General features: G+C 34.9%; 2 protein-coding genes across 9 annotated transcripts in view; one reads left to right on the forward strand and one right to left on the reverse strand.

Annotated features, from left to right (window-relative positions):
* The window catches only part of LOC138335127 (B-cell linker protein-like), a 40,238-nt gene extending 27,705 nt beyond the window's left edge, over positions 1-12,533 (reverse strand). For 3 of the 8 annotated variants that reach the window (XM_069284061.1, XM_069284062.1, XM_069284059.1), the window contains exons 1-6: positions 12,357-12,533; positions 11,632-11,709; positions 10,010-10,117; positions 8,161-8,184; positions 6,063-6,170; positions 899-973 (exon numbers count right to left, since the gene is read on the reverse strand). In XM_069284061.1, coding sequence (XP_069140162.1) covers positions 899-973; positions 6,063-6,170; positions 8,161-8,184; positions 10,010-10,117; positions 11,632-11,697 — 381 coding nt within the window. In that variant the 5' untranslated portion in view covers positions 11,698-11,709; positions 12,357-12,533. The remainder of the gene's footprint in view (positions 1-898; positions 974-6,062; positions 6,171-8,160; positions 8,185-10,009; positions 10,118-11,631; positions 11,710-12,356) is intronic. The other 5 variants (XM_069284065.1, XM_069284063.1, XM_069284066.1 and 2 more) reach the window with 3 other exon arrangements.
* A 49-nt stretch (positions 12,534-12,582) lies between these two features.
* Positions 12,583-18,808, forward strand: part of LOC138335129 (small ribosomal subunit protein mS39-like) — a 31,763-nt gene continuing 25,537 nt past the window's right edge. The window contains exons 1-5 of the mRNA XM_069284067.1: positions 12,583-12,666; positions 17,379-17,440; positions 17,906-17,987; positions 18,219-18,264; positions 18,544-18,615. Of these exons, the coding sequence (XP_069140168.1) occupies positions 12,617-12,666; positions 17,379-17,440; positions 17,906-17,987; positions 18,219-18,264; positions 18,544-18,615 (312 nt within the window). The 5' untranslated portion in view covers positions 12,583-12,616. The remainder of the gene's footprint in view (positions 12,667-17,378; positions 17,441-17,905; positions 17,988-18,218; positions 18,265-18,543; positions 18,616-18,808) is intronic.

Genomic DNA, 18,808 nt, shown 5'->3' on the forward strand with positions numbered 1-18,808 from the left:
TAAATTTTGAATAGTGTTTCTTTTCTTTATTACAGGTGTTTTATTTTATTTAAGAGATAATGAATACAATTTTAATCAAGAAGCCAATACTATAATTATTCAGAATTACATTGTTATTTAGTTTTTTTGTTCCAAAGAAATTTTTTTTACAAAAAAATTTAAATTGTTACAAACCTCAAATTTACATAATATGATTACTCATGCAAATTTATTGTTTACTTAAAAACTCAGCCTTTTGTATTTTTGGAGAAGACCTTACATGTGATTTTTGTGTGACCCTGTTTTGACCTGAAATGTGACTTTAGTTGTGCGACCTTGCTTCTGACCTTTGACCAGATATATAAGATGCATGTGACCTTGTTTATGGCCTAGTACTTTATCACACTGATATTAACTAGAAATGTCGTCCAGGAGATCAACTTATACCCACCCAACACCTCCTGAACCCCCGTCCCCATTTTGTAACTAAGGGGCATAACTCTGTAAATGGTGCAGGTATCATGTCCCGATATAGGTTATACACATCATACTGCATAAGAATTATTGCCATCAAATTTCATTGCATAAGATATGATCAAATTCCTCAAGTCGCTTAGAATGAGTAGCTGTTTACTAACAAAGGGGCATAACTCTGAAAAGGGCGGTGTTATCTAAAGTTTCAATAAAGTACACTGTATAAGATTAATGGCATGAAGTATATAAAATACATATACCAAACAATTCAATGTTTACATGTTTATTGTTCTATATAGCAACTATGTTGAGTAGTCTTACCAGGTGTTAAATTTGTGTGACCCTGTGTATGAATTTCATTTTAATCTTGTGTGACCTTGCATAACCTTGGATGTGACCTGTTGTGTGACCTTATGATTGACCTTATGTAGCCTATTGACCTTACCTCGGCATCACACTCCTGGTAAACTTCTCCAACATCAGCCTCATTGTAGATATCTCCTTCGTCTGACGTAATGGACTGCAAAATAAAAAAATAAAAATGTTGAGAAAAAAAAAAGAAAAATTTTCAAAGTTAGTTAATGAAGCATCAAACAGGTGTAAATTCAAGGGAAACAAATAGCAAATAAATGAAAAAAATGCAATTGCCATTTGATACTAAAAATGAACTTTAAAATGTTTTTAAATTATCCCGCTTACAAATAATCAACAGATAAATTCAACCAAACATTGCAGGCTTAGGATATATGTTACATCAGCTGTAACATACTACGGCATTTCAAATGAATTTCTATAAAGTGAATACAAATTCAAAATTCATTTTTAACTTTAATCCCTCAAAAGCTTGTTATATATTTTCAAGTACATTACTCAGAAGATAGAAGGTGTCTTGTTCAGATCTCAAAATGTTTTCTCTGATAAAGGGGAGAAGTGGATAAGAAAAGACTAGTACATTTATACAATATAAAAAATATGTTTTAAAAAGCGAAAATGCCTGCAGGTACAATAAATGTGGTAAATTAGAAGAAATAGAATTGAAGACATAATGAATGTTTACACAGATAGTATGTGTCAAGTACATGATTGTATAGATTTACAAAACAGTGAGTATTTTACACTTTAGTTTTTGTTTTGTTTTCTTTATCCTTTAGTTAGATCTACCTTTTAGAAGTACATGTACAATCAAACCTAACTATACATAGAGACCAATTTCCCCTATCCCACAGGTCAAATTAATCTTATTAAGCAGGTGGTCTTTATACTCAGGTAAAATTGTGTAAATTAAATAGTCATTTGGGACCACGAGAAAAAATTTTCTTCAGTCTGTATACAGAGGTCTTTATACACAGGTCAAAATGTGTTATAAATAGTCATTTGGGACCCTTAGAAAGTGGTCTTATTAGCAGATGGTCTTTATATAGAGGTGCTTGCTAAGACAGGTTTTACGGTACCCATTGTTTAAATGATACAGTCTGTTCATTTGTGTATATAGATATACAGTATTTAAGCAAACGTACACCGATACACCTACCTGTGGATATATAATATGTACATGTTATACTGGTACAACTACCTAAGTTTTTCTTCTGCGTCATTTTATTTTACATGTTTAAACTTCCTTTATCACTTATAGGTACATCCTTGACAACCCATCTCTACGTTACAGTATCCTATTGTACAAGATCGTGACACTGTATATGTGTACTTCCTCAACTAAGCATGTTATTAAAATCTACTTAAGATACGTTCACATCAAGATTTCCTTTATCCCTAATCAAATTTTCCTTTTACATCATGCTTCTTCGATTAACTCATTCACCCTTGTAAATTCATAATGGACTGTTCCATTCTTTGTATTAGAAGAGTCCAATTGTGTTTTTGGGGTGAATGAGTTAAATTATAACACAATCAATGACATAAATCATGATATAGGGTGTAAAAATGCCTTGTACTCAAGTATTAATGACTGTAAACTTGGTGAAATAAACAGCTTAATAATACACATATATCCAATTGTAGATTGAAAGATTCAAATTTGAATGAAAAAATTTGGCCTGGCTTTATAAAGGTCATTTACTGAAAATTATGATACAGATCTGAAGACATTATAAAAAGTAGTACAGCATGTAAAGTTGGCTTCGCTGGAAGAAGAAAGTTAGTTCAGATCTCACATGTACAACTAACATGCACCGACATTCAAATGCAACAAGCACTAAAATAACACATGCATACCAAGACAAAAGGCCCAGAGGGCCTGTACCGCTTATCTGGTAAATTCAGTAATAAGAAACACTTCTCTGGTTTAGAACCTGGCAGAACACAGTCATGTATTGTAGTTATGGATTCAAATCACATGAAGCCCTCTCATTCAAAAGACAATTCAAAGCATATCAAGCTGTCGTACATAATATGTAGAGCTGTCACCTGTTACAAATAACACGGATATATAATGACAGTTCTCATCTTCTCATACGATATCAATTTCTTTTTTCTAAAATTGATACAATGACCGGAATTGTACTTGATGACCTGCCTATAACCTAGTAACGTTGGAATTTCAAATGCCGGCAAATTATGTATTATTTTTTACAGTAAAATGTATACCAACTGCATATATATTGTATTAGGTTCCTGATCATTTAAACTCAATTAATTTTTAACAATTACCACAAATTATATATGAAATACTCAGCAATTGAGCCTTTGAGTGACATGCTTTGTTTTCATTTATAAACAGATTATGTAATACACAAAATGACCTTTACAGATTTCATCTTTTTCTCAAGAACACCATTGTTTCAATATACATTGTATATCGATACATGGCACGATATTTTCCTTTCGATATATCGATACTTATAATTTATATAAATGATAGCTCTAATAATATGATATACCCTAATTGACCTATTCCCTACACCTTCATATCAGGTGTGCAGTTAAGGAGAAAATGAAGACATTTATACTTTGCATACTGGTAATATATGTATCATAATTAATACCATATAGACTTTGGTTTAAGTCTAATTCATTTTCTTGTCCTTATATCTAATAATATGGTATAGCGTTTTTGCAGGAAAAAAAATCATTTTAAAATATTTCTTTAACATAATAGCATAGGTAAATAGTGCAGAGTGGATTTTTTTTATGGGTACTGGTTTATTTCTGTAAAGTCCTGAAAGCATGTACATTGTACATGCATACTCAAAACCATGTTATACCAACTAAAAATTAGGTGTTATGAACCAATACCTAGAAAAGTTGTGATAAAAATGACCGATTCCCAAAAAGTTGTGATAAACAAGAGGCCCAGAGGGCCTGTATCGCTCACCTGGTTTTTTGTTAGTAATTATCACAAGAATCTGACAATTAGAAAAATAAGCAAAATTGACTCCCAAAGTTTAATTTTGAATCACAACCATATAATGATGCTATTGATACCATACAAATATGCTATCCAATACATAGGTTCAGAGACAAAGTAATTTATATGAAAATAATAGCCTAATTGACCTTTTTGACCTCGCATCTATTGCCGTTTAAGGCCCCGGGGGTTAGCCCTATCATTTGTACAATTTCAAATCCCAACCCTATAAGGATGCTACCATTGCATTATAAGTGCTCTTCCATTCTTAGTTGCAGAGAAGAAGTTGTTTATATGGAAATAGCTAAATTGACCCCTTTTGACCCCACCCTTCAGGCTCCTGGGGGGGGTCAGCCCCATCATTTGCAAAATTTTGAATCCAAACCCTTTAAGGATGTAACCTTTGCATTATGAGCGCAATCCCATGTTAAGTTGCAGAGAAAAAGTCATTTAGGTCTATATGGAAATTGACCATTTTTGACCCCGCCCCTCAGGCCCCTGGGGGTCAGCCCTATCATTTGCTCAATTTGGAATCCCCAGCCTACAAGGATGCTACCATTGCGTTATGTGTGCTATACCATGCTTAGTTGCAGAGAAGAAGTCATTTATATGGAAATAGCCAAATTGACCCCTTTTGATCCCGCCCCTCAGGCCCCCCGGGGGTCAGCCCTATCATTTGCACAATTTTGAATCCCCACCCTATAAGGATGCTACCATTGCATTATGGGTGCTATACCATACTTAGTTTCAGAGAAGAAGTTGTTTATATGGAAATAGCCAAATTGGCCCCTTTTGACCCCGCCTCTCAGGCCCCCGGGGGGTCAGCCCCATTATTTGTACAATTTTGAATCTCCACCCTATAAGGATGATATCATTGCATTATGGTGCTATCCCATGCTTGGTTTCAGAGAAGAAGTCGTTTATATGTAAATAGCCAAATTGAGCCCTTTTGACCCCGCCCCTCAGCCCCCCCGGGAGTCAGCCCCATCATTTGTACAATTTTGAATCCCCACCCTATAACGATACTACAATTGCATTATGAGTGCTATCTCATGCTTAGTTTCAGAGAAGAAGTCGTTAAATTGGAAATAGCCAAATTGACCCCATTTGACCCCGCCCCTCAGGCCCCCGGGGGTCAGCCCCATCATTTGTACAATTTTGAATCTCCACCCTATAAGGATGCTACCATTGCATTATGGGTGCTATCCCATGCTTGGTTTCAGAGAAGAAGTCGTTTATATGGAAATAGCCAAATTGACCCCTTTTGGCCCCGCCCCTCAGGCCCCCGGGGGGTCAGCCCCATCATTTGTACAATTTTCAGTTAGTAGCCCATAAGGATGCTACCAGTCAAATTTTATTGAAATCCGACCAGCGGTTATGGAGAAGAAGTCGATTGTTGACGGACGCCGGACGCCGGACGCCGGACGACGGACGCCGGACGCTGCGGTATCCCATAAGCTCACCTCGGTCCTTTGGACCAGGTGAGCTAAAAATGATTATGTCTATCCATGCTCGACCTCCAATTAAGTTATCTTCCCCTTCACACATGCATCCTATCACGTAAATCCTTCACCCCTATAGACATATTTGGACTCTTCTAAATCAATGAATTGGAATAGTTTATTGTGTAATGATATGGGTGAATGAATAAGTTGTAACTAATAACAAAAAATTCTCGTTAGCCTCTAGTTGATGCACCATTCAACCCTCAATAGTTTTAAGATTGTCATTTTGTTTCATTAGCAGATCTTACTTGAGGTTGGAACCTTAGCATGCTTAATGATTGAGTCTTTCTGGGATGTGGAGTTATCTGCTCTTTGCAATGTGATGTAATTTAAAAAGGAAATGATGTTTGCATTGTCAATATCTGCATGCAAGATTTAATACAAGTGACATAATGGGCTACACAGAATATTTTCTGTATTTGAATATTACAGAGTTATCTGTCCTCGCGGGGATTCGAGATCATGTGTTAAGGAACGTAATGTCATACTTTTTAGAGAAGACGACGCTCTGAAAATAGTCAAATCACAATGGACACCTATCCTCAAGGGAGATAACTCTGTAATATGTAGAGATGGAAAAGGATCAAACAGATGAAAAGTTACAAATATTTTATTCTTGGTACTTGAGATAGGTAGCCAGGACAGGCATCAATTTGATAATTTTTTTTCCAAAAGAAATGATTAGTGAATTTTAGAATATGGAAGAAAGAAACCCAGACATGCACAAATTAAAATTCAACCTCTTGCTTTTTTAACTGTTGAGAGTGCCCCTTTTTGGGCGGAGGGGGAGGAAGCCGACTGGCCTGGGAATGACGAGGTAACGGAACTGGATGGGCATCTCCTGGTCGCTGATAAATATGGGAGGAAATGTAAATTATGTAAAAGAGAAATATTTCATAAAGAATATGTAAGTAACAATAACTTTTGTAAAAAGAATGACTTCATGGAGCTAAACCTTGATAACTTTAATTGACGATAAAGACCCTAAATGTTTGAATGGAGAAAATAATTTTTGTTTAATACATGTAACTATAGATTAACTGAATCTATGAAGAAATTTATTAACATGCAAAATTTATGTCTCATTTGTGTGAATATAAACTATTCTTCAAGCAGGGCGGAGTACAAAACAAAGCTTCATTCTATAAGGGGAGACAACTCACATCACAACATGCAATATTTTTTTAATTCATGAATCGTTATAAATAAAATGCAAAATGTATACGTAACATTAATAATCAATAAGGAAGTCTAAATTAGAAAATTTCCACAAAAACGATAATTAAAAGATATGAAAGTTTGATAAAGTGTTTACCGTAAATGTACATTCTTGGCAAAATGGCAGTTTGAGTGCCATTTGCATGACAAAATGTTATTAATCTCATGACCTTAGTTATACATGGTGTACAAGACTATCAATAACAAAAATCATATAGGATAAACTTATGATAGCTCCAGTAATTTATATATCAGTGCTTTTTTGTGATGACAGTTTTTAATATTAACAATTCTTGTCATTACTTTCAATATCTTGATTTTGAAATATTAAAACAACATGGTTTAAATACTGAATGATCTCACCTTCTGGTGAGTGTGATTTTAATGCGATTTTTTGTGACATCACAATCACTCTGTATATGATCACTTTACAACATAACAACGATAAAACAATATATGGTTCTCCAGCTGTAAAAAAAAAACACCTGTGTTCTGCACTGGAGGGCGTCACTGGTTTTGTGTGTATGCTCTAACACTGAAATTACATCTGCATGTGAGAGTCTGAGACATATGACTATAGCTACTGGTGTAGATTCCATCTGGTAATCTGACAATTAGACTTTATCATGACTTGTGCAAACTCCTTCATAATCAGACAAATTAAAAGTTTTTGATGAATAATCATAAACTTCCATGAGAGGTGGTACTATTGCAATTTCAGGGGGTAATTTTCTATACTAGCCTAAATCAGGCAGCTGTATGTACCACATCCAGGTTTAATCGGAAAAAAAGTACCAGCTGATATTGACATCTCTGTGAATTGGATTTAAAGATTGCAAATCTCAAGTGAACGTCCTAACAATATGAGGAAGTCTACTAAAAGCAATTGAGTTATGATACGAGTTATCCTATTTAAAAGGAAATGAATATGGTGTGAAGTAAATTTTACTTTACAAAACTGAACTACAAAAGTAGAATTTCAACAGGATGATTTTTATATGTACATATACAAAATCTTTCTTAATCCACTTTCGCTTAAAGCTGACAATGCAAGTTTAAAAAGTATTAAATTGAAATTAAAAAAAAAAGAAAAAGGTTCACTTGCATTTTAAGAATCGTTTATGAGACATCCCCCTGTTGAGGTCAGCCATTTTTGTTTTTCTCTCTACCTGTATTCAGGCGTGTTGACCGACCCCTATATATAGCGCGTGAATCGACACACGTATGTTCAGTCTATACTTTGCAAAATGAGAAATACATTGTAATTTGTTTTAAATAAGGCTTTTTTATGACAAATAAGTGGGAATGTTAATGTTAGTAATCTACATACAAAACATATACATACGATCAACACTCAATGATATACTACATCAATAAACAAAGTGTCTATGGTGTGTTATTTGGTGTTACACTCTTCAAAAAGAAAAATAGGTGACTGTTAACAAGATAACAAGATCTATTAAATATAACTAATCATGACTAATGCAAAATATTAATAATTAATGTACTATTTATGTCTGATGAAGCCATTCATAATTACAACTACTAAAAAATTGCAACACAAAATGCAGGTAAAACATGATACATGTGTATATGGTTTTGCTAATAGGTCGCACTTACATCAAGCGGGTTCCGTGAGGGCAGCTGTTAAGTGGATAGAAAATATATTTGTGTATCTGAAGTATACATAAAGAACTGCAGTCTGAATTTTATTATTCCATCTTTGCATATTAAACAGAGTTATCTGCCATTATAGGTAAGTCTTCTTAGTTCCATAGTATATTTGCGAGTTTAACATCATATATTTTAGAGAACATTATGTTCTGTTTGCCTACAAACTATATTGACCTTCAGCTTACTACAGGAATAATTTATGTACCGCATGATTCCAAATAATGTTTGTGCTTGACTAGTATCTCCAGTGGTGATGGAATTTAACCCTTTGTAATTTCCCCACTGAAATGGCTTTTAAGCACTGGATATCATCTTTTGACGTCATTCCATAATTCCATCACCAAAAGAAGCAATTAATAGGCCCAAACAAACATTATCAGGTATCACATGGTACATGATTTAGTCCCACTATAAGACTGGCAAATGGTACGTTTACCTATAGCTACCCGAAGAACAGATAACTCGAATATGCAAAAGTGGAATGTCATACCATACAATTATTTCCTGGATATGTACAATTACCAATATGTAAATTTTGCTTTTAAAACACAAAGGTCAATAGGTCATACTTATTAAAAATCTTTTGATGAGAAAAAAATAATATCTTCTATTGGCATCTCATAAAGATTCAAAGCCGAAGGTGCCATGTCTAAAAAAACCGGTAGATTTTTTTTTTCTATTACTTATTTAAGTATTTTTGAAGAAAAATACCTCTCAAAACAGTTTTTAAAAAATTCATTTTTACATATTGCATGAAAGCAGGAAAGTTTAATTGTATCAAAAAAGCAGGAAAGTTTAATTGTATTAAAAACCAGCAAAGGTCATCAATAAATTTACTCGAAATTTCATAACATTCTTGTTTGTTGCTTTCTGATTCTCCAGTCTCCTAATATATATTCTGTGTTTGCAAATTGCAGATTTATCTCTGTAGGTATTGATTGTGACGACATCTGTTTGCAAGCATAGCGTCATAATTTTTAGAGAAAACGATATGAATTTTGTTCCCACAATGATGACGTCCCAATGGATACCTACCCCCAAAGTAGGTAACTCTATTCCAAATTTGCATATTACAGAGATATCTGCACTTGCAGTAAGGTATTGATTGTGACGTCATGTGTTTGCAAGCTTAATGTCAAACGTTTCGGAAAAAACAATGTGAATCGCACTCACAAAATAATGACGAAACAATTTATACCTACCTGCAAGGGAGCTAACTCTGTAATATGCAAAGACGAAATAATATGCAAAGACGGAAGATATTTACACTGTGTATTGTAATCAATCTTCGAAAAAAAAAAAATCTCTTTCACTTCTAAATCAAAGAATAAACGTAAATCTAGCGATGCACGATCTCATAACAAATGACGACCTTGACCTTGATGTATTACACTCAAATCAATGTATACGTAGGAGGAACCGGTAGTTGGCTTATAATAAAAAGCATGGGCAGCAGCAGAGGTCAAACTGTATCAAAAAGCAATTATAATAATTATCTTTTAAAACCTGCTTTACATCATGCAGCCTCAAAGCCACAGCATATATAAATATATATTTTGTAAAATAGCTTACTTGTATATATATAATGTTGTTTATACATACATGATAATATAAGAGCTGTTTCAGTACAGCAAAGCTTGCCTTAGACAGCCCTTTACTAGCAACAGCTTATCCAACTACAATGTATAGCTGTTGTTATTGCAAAAATTTTGAATTTCCTTCCATACATAATTGGTCAAACCCCAAACCACATCATATCAATATAGACTCGTAATAGCAGAAAAAAAATTCTTACCTTGCTTGGGGGGTCAGGCGTAGGAAGGGGTCTTCGACCTGGTCCTCCCCCTCCTCTCGATGGTAGAGGGGGCGCTGGACCTTGATTTTCATCTGGGGGAGGGCCAGGCTGTAAGAAAATTAAATATAATTGTATTTAACTAATTAATTATTGTTTTGAAAAGATTTCAGTTTATCTATTAAGTTTGAACAATAATTGGTGATTAAATTAATGTAAATTTATGTCTATTTACAACAAAAATAAATTCATCAATATAAAATAATTTATTTTGCTTTTGGTGCATGCACAATCAGTACTTTATTCCAAATATAGGCCATACAAAAATGCCATGAATTTTTCCGGGATGCAATTAATTATTTTTAATATTTTAATCTTGGGAGTAAAATCATACATAGAAGCCTAATTTTTTCAAAGGCAATAATGGTGTTAAGTAAGTAATTTTTGTAACTGAAGAACACCACCAATACACCTGCTCCCATTTTTGATAGAGAACACATACAATTTATCAGCGGAGTAGCATCTTCAACTTTAATTTTACATGATTAAATACCTGTCTTAAAAAAGATTTTTTTCCTTATCAGGAGGCCACTGTGAGTGTTTAACCTACCATATATGTATTTAAAAACTAGGAACTGAATTGTTTTCTGTACATTTATAAACATGTAAAGAAAATGGGTAATCAAGTGTCACACAGACTTAGTCAGTAACATAATTATAAGCATCCATGAAGTTGAGAAGCCATGCAAACATTATAATAAAATTAGCCATATCACACATAATGTTGACTATATAGCTTATAAATAGCTAGTACCCAAAGCTTTCGTTGACACATTGGTGTGCGGTCATGACAACAAATTCAAGATAAAACAAAAAGCCAGTATAAAGTATGGTATAAAAAATTTGCTGTGCTGTCCTTATTGTGACAATACGAATGTTAACAAATTTGATGATGTACACAACCAAATGAGTTCATTAGCTCAAGGTCATCGTTAACAATCATAGCTGATTTGATGATAACACTAATATGATAGGAAATCAGCCAAGTACGAAGCATGACTACGTGTAACAGACTCCTAACGATCAGAAACGTGTATAAACCATATTTGCTGTTATTAACGCCCCTCCCTTATTCTGAAAAAGAGGTAAGTTATATAAATGACCTCACCCCATGGAGTAAACGAGATGTTTCACTACTGTACATGTGTGATACTTATAACATTGGCATTGTAACTACCTGGTATTGTGTGTCATATACAAGATCTCTCTCCTTTGTAACATTTTTATGCTAATTATATTCCAGCCAATACAGTAGATGACAAATGAATATAATCTGAAGTTTTATTTGGTTAACCTTTTACATACTTTTTAACTAATCTCAAAAATAGTTTCTATATAGTTGAAAGATATCCAATTTGCCAATTGCAATCCTATATATTTGCAATTGCAAATAATAACCTTTTAACGATATCTTTGAGAGGCTTCTAAACTCCACATCTTAATCCAGGCACTGCTTAATTAAATGACCATGACGACGTAAAACAAAACAAAAAATTAGTTATAAAGCACTTAAAAATTTTTGGTAATGACCAGCGCTTCATCAAGTTGAAGTATTCCCAACTTACCAATGGGCGACGGGGGGCAGGTGCAGTTTCTCCTGGGAGAGGTAGCTCTCTCCTCGGCCGGCTCATCACAACAAAAAGCTGTAGTAACATATATAGATAATAAATGCACATGGTAATTATTTATTGGAAATTAACCATAATTCAAGTTTAACGTCTAGGTTTCAATTATTTTTACTTAATAGGTATGTAAAATAAAAATAATAATCAATGGTTTCTTTTAAATATACAACACAATGTATGCAAATGTTTTTGAGTTTATATATAGTACAAATCATAACCATTTATCTATCTATATCTATATTTACATATATCAATTAGTTCTGATATTTTATAAGTAATTAGGCATTGGAATGATTTGATTAAATTGACTGGTATGAAAGCAGTGTTTATCTTGAGTGGTGACAATGTATTGGACACAAAACCAACCAAGCGTAACTATGTTCCAATTTTATTAGTGTTACCTGCAGGTAATCATATAAATGTATATTCTTTATTGAACAACATAAATTATATTTTATGTAATAATTAATTTATCTGATTTATTGAAAAATAACGCTATTTTTCCATCTTTTGTGTGTAAGAAAAAGATTGCAATTATCATGTAAGCATGAAGTCCGCGGACGAAAAACATTATTTACTAATGTTGATTAATGCATTTGGGTAGTTGGAGTAACCTAAAAGCTGAAAAGTTCATAATAATAAACGTTATGTGAAACACTACTTACCGTCAGCAATGCTCCAGATCAGAAGAAATGTCACAAGTAAATAAACTACAAACGTGTTTTTCTATTTAAAACTGCAATAATAATCGTTGTGAAACTAACTTTCCAACTTCTTATTTTGTCAATAAAACTTTCTAAAGTTCACCTTCTTCTTACTTCCTTGTTCAAAACTTCCGGGTTTATCAGAATCCCAATCAGGACTACGCTTGACTCTTACGAGCACCGTTCCCATCTTGTCGGTCAAACGCTTGATAAATGTGAAAATGGCGACCTCCATGCACATAGCATGGAAACAATATCATACTTATCACCGGTGAGTAGGGGATTAAGGGAATGTCGTATTTTTATATGCTACGTGTATTCAGAACGGAATAATCAGCTGTGTGGTATAATTCTCTAAATAACTTTCAGCTGAATGATTTATATGAATTTAAGGCAAAGCCTCAGAAGAGCGCAGTTACATATAAAAAATGTAAAACAGTTAGGATTATAACCTCCCAGAATTTTTAGTAAATGCTATTCTTCACTATTTGTGTCTAGCAGTCGTCATACACAGGTCAGAAAGGAATATTCAACTGGATTATTTCATTTTTTTTCTGATCTTGTTTCTCTCCAATGCGGAAAACTTGGCGACACGGCTGACGCAGACAGTATATAATTTTTACCAGTATGAATTTAAGGCAAAGCCTCAGAAGAGCGCAGTCGTCATATAACGTTGCACTACAGATCAGAAAGAATATTCCACTGATATCTCTCAAAGGCGGAAAACTTGGCGACATGTCATGTATCAAAAATACGCGGGAATATGTGCCGTCATCTTTGGCACCAAGCTTCCTGACTTCACTGTTGGCGGTGCCGTGCACTTGACAACACATAGACAGTACATGTATACCATTTTGACCAGTACATTTATTGTGTCGTTCTTGTCTTTGTGTAGTTATCTAAAACTACTTACAGTAATTTCAAAGTGCATCCTGATGTCACGGTTTGTCTATAGAGAAAATTTCAAATCTCGTCGTGCTGTTAACGAGAATTAAAACATGGCTGCCTGCATGGAGGCGCGAGACTTTTCCCGCGGGACACGATTTCAAAGTCCAATGGGTACTGGAATGCATTGGAATCTATATGCTAACACACGTGTTATGGTTAGTAGAGCTTCGCTCTACGCGGCCTTCGGCCGCGCAGAGAGCTGCGCTCTTATTAGTTGTAATTTTCGTGCAAAGGACCGAGGTGAGCTTATGAGATACCGCAGCGTCCGGCGTCCGGCATCCGGCGTCCGGCGTCCGTCAACAATCGACTTCTTCTCCATAACCGCTGGTCGGATTTCAATAAAATTTGACTGGTAGCATCCTTATGGGCTACTAACTGAAAATTGTACAAAAATGATGAGGGCGGGGCCAAAGGGGTCAATTTGCTATTTCCATATAAACAACCCCCGAAACTAAGTATGGGCACCCATAATGCTGATTCAAATGTGCAAATGGGCTGACCCCCGGGGGGTCAAAAGGGGTCAATTTGGCTATTTCCATATAAATGACTTCTTCTCTGCAACTAAGCATGGTATAGCACCCATAATGCAATGGTAGCATCCTTGTAGGCTGGGGATTCCAAATTGAGCAAATGATAGGGCTGACCCCTGGGGGCCTGAGGGGCGGGGTCAAAAGTGGTCAATTTCCATATAAATGACTTTTTCTCTGCAACTTAACATGGGAATGCGCTCATAATGCAATGGTTACATCCTTATAGGGTTTGGATTCAAAATTTTGCAAATGATGGGGCTGACCCCCCCCCCCCCCCCCCCCAGGGAGCCTGAAGGGTGGTGTCAAAAGGGGTCAATTTAGCTATTTCCATATAAACGACTTCTTCTCTGCAACTAAGAATGGAAGAGCACTTTATAATGCAATGGTAGCATCCTTATAGGATTGGGATTTGAAATTGTACAAATGATAGGGCTGACACCCGGGGCCTTAAACGGCAATAGATGTGAGGTCAAAAAGGTCAATTAAGCTACTATTTTCATATAAATTACTTTATCTCTGAACCTATGTATTGGATAGCATATTTGTATGGTATCAATAGCATCATTGTATGGTTGTGATTCAAAATTAAACTTTGGGAGTCAATTTTGCTTATTTTTCTAATTGTCAGATTCTTGTGATAATTACTAACAAAAAAACCAGGTGAGCGATACAGGCCCTCTGGGCCTCTTGTCAGTAATTGCTATTCTTCAATATTTGTGTCTAGCAGTCGTCATATAGACAGGTCAGAAAGAAATATTCAACTAGATTATTCCAATTTTTTTTTATCTTGTTTCTCTCCAATGCGGAAAACTTGGCAACATGCCATGTATCAAAAATGCGCAGTAATATGTGGCTTCACCTTTAGCACCAAGCTACCTGATGTCATGGCTGACGGTGCCGTGCGCTTGACGACACACAGACAGAATAGCATTATGACCAGTACATTTATTGTGTCGTTCTTGTCTTTTTGTAGTTATCTAAAACTAAAGTAATTTCAATTGTATCCTGGTGATACGTTTTCCTACAGAGAAAATTTAAAATCTCGTTGTGCTGATAATGAGAATTAAAACATGGCTGCCTGCATGGAGGCACAAGACTTTTCTCGCGGGACACGATTTAAAAATCCAAGGAGTACTGGAATGTATTCAATTCTATATGCTCACACGCGTGGTATGGTTGCCTCCACGCAGAGAGCTGCGCTCTTATTATTATAACATTAGTTTCATCACATGTAAAATCTGCTGATAATATGACTGTATAAATTGATTTAAGGTGGAGTATCTTTATATTCATTTTAAAAAGCTATCAATTGAGGTTGTGTGGCTTCAGTCACCTGTCAATTATATAGCTGTCAAAAAAGGCATTGTCTTCTCTCACTTTGTCATTCACTTTATACATGCAGAAATACATGTACCAAAGTTTTTTCAAAGAATTACCTTGACCTTTCTTTAATGCCACAATAGTCAAAACTGTAAAAAAGGCTTCCTCACAGAAAGCTGATTATAAAAACATTTTTAAATGACACTAGCAGAGACTTTATGTTTCCTTGCAGGGGCCTGAATGTACAGCATATGCTGGGTTTAAAAGGATCGATACAAAGTTTGTTGAAAAGAATGACCAGTTAATAACCAAGAGGGCTAGAGACCTCATATTGGGCATGTGGCATGCCTGGATAGAGGGCTACCAAGTTTGTTCAAATGAATGACCTTGACCTTCATTCAAGGTCACAGGGGTCAAAAAGGCTAAAATATTTAAACGACTTCTTCTTAATAACCAAAGAGCCTAGGGACCTGATATTGGGCCTGTGGCATGCTGGGATAGAGGGCTACCAAGTTTGTTCAAATGAATGACCTTGACCTTCATTCAAGGTCACAGGGGTCAAAAAGGCTAAAATATTTAAACGACTTCTTCTTAATAACCAAAGAGCCTAGGGACCTGATATTGGGCCTGTGGCATGCTGGGATCAAGGGCTACCAAGTTTGTTCAAATGAATGACCTTGACCTTCATTCAAGGTCACAGGGGTCAAAAAGGCTAAAATCTTTAAACGACTTCTTCTTAATAACCAAGAGACCTTGGGACCTGATATTGGGCCTGTGGTGTGCTGGGATCAAGGCTACCAAGTTTGTTCAAATGAATGACCTTGACCTTCATTCAATGTCACATTGGTCGAATAGGCTAAAATCTTTAAACGACTTCTTAATAACCAAGAGGCCTAGGGACCTGATATTGGGCCTGTGGCATGCTGGGATCAAGGGCTACCAAGTTTGTTCAAATGAATGACCTTGACCTTCATTCAAGGTCACAGGGGTCAAATAGGCTAAAATCTTTAAAAGACTTCTTCTTAAAAACCAAAAGGCATAGGGACTTGATATTGGGCCTGTGGCATGCTGGGATAGAGGGCTACCCAGTTTGTTCAAAAGAATGACCTTGACTTTCATTCAAGGTCACAGGTGTCAAATAGGCTAAAATCTTTAAATGACTTTTTTTTAATAACTAAGAGGCAAAGAGGCCTCTAATGTGCTTAGGGATGATATATATTCTTATTTACTCTTTTTGTTAAGCATGAATCATGTATGATTACCAGATTGCAGGTGAGCGATTCGGGCCCATTGTTTAAACTATAGCTACAGCATATTGAGTTTGAACTTTGAAGGGCTATGACCTTAGCTTTCAATTTAGGTCAAAAGGATCAGAGTAGAAGCTTTATGGGATCTTTAGATGACTCCTTTTCAATAAGCAAGGCATGCAGATAAAGTTCTGATGTTTTGGCCCACAGTATACAACGTTGAAGAAATGTCCATACATGTAGCATGCTAGAGTGAAGGGCCATCAAGTTTATTTCGCCGGGTTTACATAATTTACACGTGCTCCATTATCATTATACCCTCATAACCTCAACAAAATAAACATCTATTCCTGAAATATATGTGCCTTAATTTTCATACTAACAAATCAAAAAGAGCTTTTGATAATTTATTTACCACCAAAATTTACCTCAATTTTGTAAATTACAATATATGCACTTACAATGCATAGGTTTTAATTTTACAAGTACAAATAAGAACTCTAAATGATTCTGGCAATACTGCCAAATTTTATTATATTTACATCTGCAGTGCAGTAAAATGAGTAGGTACTATGGCCATAGTCAGTTCATAAAGCCCTGAGGTTAACATGGTGAACTACGATTGCATTTAACATTTTTACAAATAATAAGTACATACATGTACTTGTTAAGTGATTTCTGCTGGTGTGTTTTCATCTCAACATACATAAGGCATAAAAACATGGATTTTACATTGCTTTCATTCTGTTTTTTAAATAATGTTTGTATGACATATCAAACAAGTTTGTCTGTCCATCTGAATGCTTTTCATAGCTTAATTCAGATTTTAGGAAACCTGATGGTTTTCAATAGATAACTGAAGAAAAAATAACATCAAAATTTTACTTCAGTTACAGCACATATAACTTTAACTAAAAGTTGAATGATTTATTTTTCAGTTTACTGCAAGCTACTCTAAATACACTATACAGAAACACACAGCAAAGATGTTGTCATGCAGGTAAGATATTGTTTACTCACCTCTTGGACAGAATGGAAGCTTATATACTGAGTCTTGAATCATTAGGTGTTCAAAGTGTTCAGTAACAAAAGCTAAGGTGTGTTTCCTGCCTATAGAAAAAGGGTATGTTCTTATGATGTTTCCTGCCTATAGAAAAAGGGTATGTTCTTATGATCTGCTGTAATTTTCCATTTAAACAACTTCTCAATAGTTGAAAGACCAAGGCTAAGGTACACATATTGTAGCATGCTTGGATGTAAGAACTCTGAAAAATATAATTTTGTAGCTATCACAGTAAAACATATACATGTACCATACTCTAGACCAGAAATTGGGGTTATTATTTAAATATGGGCACCACTCATAACACAGATTCATTGAATAATAAATCCAATTTTTAGTTACGAATCTGGTCAATCCATGTATGGAAGTGATACAATCAAATTGAAATTAACCTTTTAACAGCAGCTGTACAAACCATGACACCAACCCAAGCCAAACTGATGCGGGTAAAACGTGACATTAAAATACCACTGAAGAAGAAGAGGTATGTGATAGATATTTGAAAATTTTAAGTAAGTTTAGTCATGATTATACTGTAAATCATCAATTATCTATCTATATTAATATTTTCCCTACAACCTTACTATTTAACAGAACCAAATGCAGTTGGCTTTCACCAGTGCATGAACTGCCATCTGCTTTTTATTTTGACCATCATTCTGACAGATCTATATAATCTGGTAACAGTTGTTTTGTCATTTTTGTTTGATTTCAGAGATTCCTTGTCTGTCCTACGTGCTCTATCAGAAGTTGCTGGCAAGGTCAGTGCTAAAGAACTTAAATTTTGTCTTTGGAATTACTTATGTACCAAAATTTTAATACACTATGAAACAACTTCTGGTAAATATTTTCCAGAGAGCTACCAATTACAGAATGTTGAAATAATTGTCAATAATATTCATGTTTTTATCCACAACCAGATTAATTAAACTTATTACTTTATATATGTACCATGTAGATTACATTTAATGGAACCCAGTGTACATAGATTTCTCCTTTGTCATCTGTTATGTAATATATGTTATCCTTCTATACCACAGGATCACTCAGTACCCGACTACAAACCAACATACACTGATGATACTTATTTGCTGCCTTACATTCAGCAATCCGTAAGTAGTCAGTGAAGTCTCCATACAGTAATTAGCTTAATTAACAATCCAAATCTGATTGATTTTGTCTTATAAAATATTCATACTTATAACCATAATTCAGTACTTTAGGAAAGTGATTCACTTCTGTCATAAATTGAACAGAATTGGATGTTCAGTAAGACTTTGCTAAAACATATCCCATGGGACCAGA

This window comes from Argopecten irradians, chromosome 11, assembly GCF_041381155.1.
Source record: "Argopecten irradians isolate NY chromosome 11, Ai_NY, whole genome shotgun sequence".
NCBI classification, from domain to species: Eukaryota; Metazoa; Mollusca; class Bivalvia; order Pectinida; family Pectinidae; genus Argopecten; species Argopecten irradians.